General features: G+C 48.8%; 1 protein-coding gene across 2 annotated transcripts in view; it reads left to right on the top strand.

Annotated features, from left to right (window-relative positions):
• adamts3 (ADAM metallopeptidase with thrombospondin type 1 motif, 3) overlaps positions 1-5,000 on the top strand; it is an 88,494-nt gene that overhangs the window by 44,670 nt on the left and 38,824 nt on the right. For both annotated transcript variants that reach the window (XM_076047054.1, XM_076047055.1), the window contains exon 7: positions 625-781. In XM_076047054.1, the coding sequence (XP_075903169.1) occupies positions 625-781 (157 nt within the window). The remainder of the gene's footprint in view (positions 1-624; positions 782-5,000) is intronic.

Genomic DNA, 5,000 nt, shown 5'->3' with positions numbered 1-5,000 from the left:
GCAAAAGAACACAGAAGGAGAGGATAATAACCCCTCCCCGACCCCAAAACACAAAAAACCTTGACATCCTCTTCCCCCAAAAGCAAATAATGCAGCAAATTGCTCCATCAGAGCTGTAATTTGTTGACTCTTGATGGCCTTTTTCTGTTAGTGTGCACGGGGTCACCATCACACAGCAGCAGCAGCAGCAACAGCAGCTGAGCGCGGAGCCTTGTGATCCTTTTGTGTGCCGCCACTTTTAAAAATACACCAGGCAGCAAGAGGAGGATAAATGCAGTCGGTCAGGGTCAGAGGCTCCCCATGCTGCTGCTGCTGCTGCAGCTGCAGCCGTCGCCTGAGGATGGACTTGTCCATGGCCACATATGTTCATCCGGCCTGTGGCACTTTAACCAGGATCCAGAGTTTATTTTTTTTTAAATTGGCACTTGTTTTCAGTCCGAGTCTGTTGCTCGTGTCGGCAGCCAAATCTACTCATTGCGCGGCTGCAGGGATTTTTTTTTTTTTTTTTTTTTTCTTTTAAAGTCTATTTGCAAAATTGTCGGCTTAATCACAAATGTGACAATTAAATTAAAAGTCCCCCTTCTGTGTCTGTCTCTCTTTCTCTCTCCTCCTCCTGCTGTGCAGTCCATCAGCCTGATCGAGCGGGGGAACCCCTCGCGGAGCCTGGAGAACGTCTGTCGCTGGGCCTTCGTCCAGCAGAAGAGCGACCTGGAGCACGCCGAGCACCACGACCACGCCATCTTCCTCACCCGCCAGGGCTTCGGCCCCACCGGGATGCAGGGTAAGACTGCTGGGGGGTGGGAGGAGTGGGGGAGGAGGAAGAGGTGGGAGTGGAGGAGAAAGGGCAAGAGAAGGAAGAGGAGGAGGAGGAGGAGGAAGAGGAAGTGGTGAGGTGGAGGGAGTGGAGGGTAAGGAGAAGGAGGAGGAAGAGGAGGAAGAGAAGGAGAAGATAGATAGATAGATAGATAGATAGATAGATAGATAAAAACTTTATTAATCCCGAAGGAAATTCAGGTGGTGGTCGGCTGCATACATTCATCCAACAGTAAGCACAAACAACCAGCGAAAAGGAAAAGGAAAAGAACAGACACAACCTATAATAAATCAGTAAAAAAAACATGAGGTGCTTAGTGCATTTTACTTGTGGCGCTAAAGTGCTTGACAAAAAGTGGCTAGCGACCCGCATCCTCCACCCGTCCCCCCTCCCCCTCCCCTCCTGCCCGAGGAGTTGTATAGCCTGATTGCCCGGGGAACGAAAGAGTTTTTCAGTCTGTCAGTGGAGCAGCTCTGTGACAGCAGTCTGCCACTGAAGCCACTCCTTTGCTGTGCGATGGCAGGGCAAGGAAGTGGTTAGGTGGAGGTGGTGGAGGTGGAAGAGAAGGGAGAGGAGCAGGAGGCAGTGGTTAGGAGGAGGAGGAGTTGGAGGAGGAAGGTCCCACACACTCAAAGCCTCACACCTCACACCCGTGCACATTTTGCTTGGCAGACCTGCTCCTCATCCTCACCCCCCCGCCTACTCACCACCCCCCTCCACCTCCGCCTACCCGCTCCTCTACTCCCCCCAGCTTCACAGAATCATTTGATTTCTTCTGGATTCTGTGGAAGATTTATGGGGCAGACACCTGAAGGCTCCTCCTTTCTTTCCTTTTATTCTTTCTCTCTCCAGTCCGAGAATCAAACCTGCTCGGCATCATTTCATCACTGGTGTCTCTCGACACTCAGGTGTCAATGTGCCTCGTGCACACAAAGGGAACATTAACTCTCGGCTTTCATTGATGGATGAACAGGAGAAGGTCCGATCGCAGCATGGCTGCGCAAAAATACATTACAGATCCCCCCCGCCCCCCCGCACCCCCCGCTCTCCCCTCACCGCCCTCCCCACTGCCCCTCACGACCACCTCCTCTTCCTCTTTTGTCGAAAAACTTGGCAGTGAAATGAAACATTCTTAAGCTGCATTTGAAAGATCTCGAAACCTCAGTTTTCCCCAGGATGGAAACGCTGCTTTCAACTGCTGCCACAGATGTCAAATGCCTGCTTTCGTTTGTTCTCCGTCCACCGCTCCGCCACATCCACTCGCTTCTCCACCCAAATCCTCTTTGTTGTTTGACATCAGGCCGGTGGCGGTGCTGTCCGCCGCTTCTTGTTTTTTTTGGGGTTTTTTTTCCTCGGAGCGTTGGGAGAGAAACCCGTCGCACTCAACCCCCGCAACGCTGCATTTTATCATGAGAAATAAATATCTGTGCTGACGTCACATCAGCTGCTCCTCTCCTGCGGAGGTGTGGGAGGTGGAGTGGTGGGGGCGGAGGTGTGGGAGGCCGAGTGGTGGAGGTGCCTGCACTGCTTCCCAGGAACGTTCCAGAATCGTCCACACACACACACACACACACACACACACACACACACACACACACAATCGTTGGGATATTGAAAATATTTGTTTTCAATACAGTTGCTCGTAAAGCTCATAAGACGAGAGTTTTTTGGCTTTCACATTATGCGGCTCATAGAGCATGTAGCTCTTCACACCATGCCTTTGGAACTCCCATGATGCATCAGAACGCATCAGCCAATCAGAGGGAGCCAAAACACAGCAGCAACATACGACGTTGTGACGTCACGTTGGGAAAATAAAGCTCTTTCCTGGTGATTTTCTTGCCTTTATAATTTTTTTGACAGATTAAAAAACAATGACAGAAAAATCTGCAGTAGAAAAGTTAGTTATAGAATAGAATAGGATAGGATAGAATAGAATGACATAGAATAGATGTACTGTATTGATCCCACATTGGGAAGCTACACGATGATGAACAATTTTGAACTGTGTTTCAGGTCAAAGGTCATCCTGTCAGCCGTTTTCCTGGTGTTTCTTTTTGAATTGCGGTCTAAAAGAACAGAAACAGCCCAGTGTCATAACGACATTGAGTGAAAAAATAATAAATTGTGCAATCTGCGAGGGTCTGCGAGGCTCTCGACCTTTTCATTCTTCACCTGCAGGCGAGAAGCCGTGTTTACTGTTCCAACGCTTCGCATCTCCTCCTGCAGCGGCTCCGTCACTTTCAACCGCAACCGCCTCACGTGTTTCCTCCCGTCTCACGCGTTCCAACGCCAGCGCCGCTGCCGCGTTTCCCCTTCGAAAAAGCGTGGACGGAGGCTGTTGGGCCATCTGTTCCTGGTAGAACAGGGTTAGGCTCCTGCGGCGACGGTGGCGGTAGGGACGCAGCAGCTGCTGGTGGACTCGGAGGGTCGTCCCTGCTGCTTGCTGCTGCTGCTGCTGCTGCTGCTGCTGCTGCTGCTGCTGCTGCCTGGCCTCCTTCCGCTCAGATGGCTCCTTCAGATCAAAAATGTTCCATGGAGACGTGTTTGCCGAGTTCACTTTAGACACAGGAAACGTTAGCATTAGTGTTAGCGGGAAGAGACGCGATCAGGCCATCAGACGGCCTCGCTCCTCCCTCTCGGTTTTCGTCCCGTCACATTTTTGTGAAGCAGAAAAAAAACTTTGTGTCTTTTAAAACTTTTGAAAGAGGACATTTTTTGCTTTGGTCTTCAGTTTGGTTTGCAGGGATTGTTTTGCCTTCTTTGTTGTACACACTGTTCAATAATTAGTAGCACTTTCAAACATTTGAAGGAAAAAAATTATGCTCTCATTTATTTTATTTCTCCATTAGGATTTTCCAGCAGCGTTTTTTTTGGATTTGCTGTTTTGGTATTGAAGCCTTTATCGATCCCTTTTTCACCAGCTTGTATAATCACTCGTTTAAGTAGTTGTCTCTGCTCGCTGAAATTCTCCATCTTTTTCATTTATTCATTTATTTTCATGAGCTTATTTCTTTCCTCTGGCCTCCTGTTCCTCCTCTGCCTGCTCTTTGTAGGAGATTGTAGAACAGCGGTTGTTGTTTGTCTCGTCGGGGGGCTAATTTGGAGCGGAGAGCGATGAACGAGCGCACGGGATGTTTTCTTAATGACCACATGAATCACAGTAAGACCTCAAGCCGCGATCGTCTTGATTGTTGAGTTTATCTCGCAGCTTTTCCTCGGCGTCTGTTTCCGAGCTCGCAAAATAAAGGCATGACTGAAATACCGCGGGACCCTATTAGCGTGGAGAGACATCGTGCTCGGGTTGAAATCACGCTCGCGCTCGGAAGCCGCCGCGACCGATTTTCCGATTTATTTTGCGCGTGTGAGCGTGACGCGGATTGAAGCGAGGCCATTCTCTCGTGCCAAGCCGGAGGAAGCCGCCGCACGCCGTTGCATTGCTGTGAATTCCAGAGTCGGGACACGGAGGTGAGCAGGCAATGAAGCGATGACGCTGAAATGCACCTTTTTTTTATTTGTAAATTTTTCAAAAAGGGAAGGATCGCCTTCACGTTAAGTCGAGAGACAACAGTCATCTATTGTGGGGTTTTTGTTCTTCAGTTTTCCTCTGTGGGCTCACAATGACTCCTCCTTCCTCTCTTTGTGGACAAAGGAGATGCAAAAAAACCGTCTCCGGCTTTAAATGGCCCATTCATCTCCCGGTCATTATAGTATAAGTGGAGTGGCTCTCCTTGCTGATCTGATTTTCTCTCTCTGGAAAGGAAGTGAAGCACAGAGAAGGGGGCCATTGCAGCCGCAGACTAATTTGACGTTATTATCGTGAAGATTGAATCCATAGTACTGACGTTGAGAATCATCTGCAGCCCTGCTCGTCCTGCACTCCTCTAACTCACTTTCTAATCGCTCTTCTGTTTTATTGTCCTCCTGCATCTTTTGTTTGTAACTTTTTTAAACCCTTTGCTGCTTGAGGATTTTTATAGTCACTTATGAAAAAATGTATCATTGTTTTTATTGTTGCACACATACCACTGAGCTCAGTCAGTGTCTGTGTCAACTTTTTCCGTGCACCGTCTCGATGCAAATCGTAAGACGGCAACAGATTACAATCATATGTATGTCAACTATATGTATATGTACACGCACACATATATGTATACGTGTGTGTGTGGGGTTTTTTTTGTTTCCC

Source organism: Nelusetta ayraudi, unplaced genomic scaffold, assembly GCF_046127955.1.
Source record: "Nelusetta ayraudi isolate G7.1 ecotype Tasmania unplaced genomic scaffold, CSIRO-AGI_Nayr_v1 ptg000092l, whole genome shotgun sequence".
In the NCBI taxonomy this organism is placed as follows: domain Eukaryota; kingdom Metazoa; phylum Chordata; class Actinopteri; order Tetraodontiformes; family Monacanthidae; genus Nelusetta; species Nelusetta ayraudi.
Note: the sequence above shows the minus strand (reverse complement) of the source record. Positions and strands in the feature narration are given on the sequence as shown.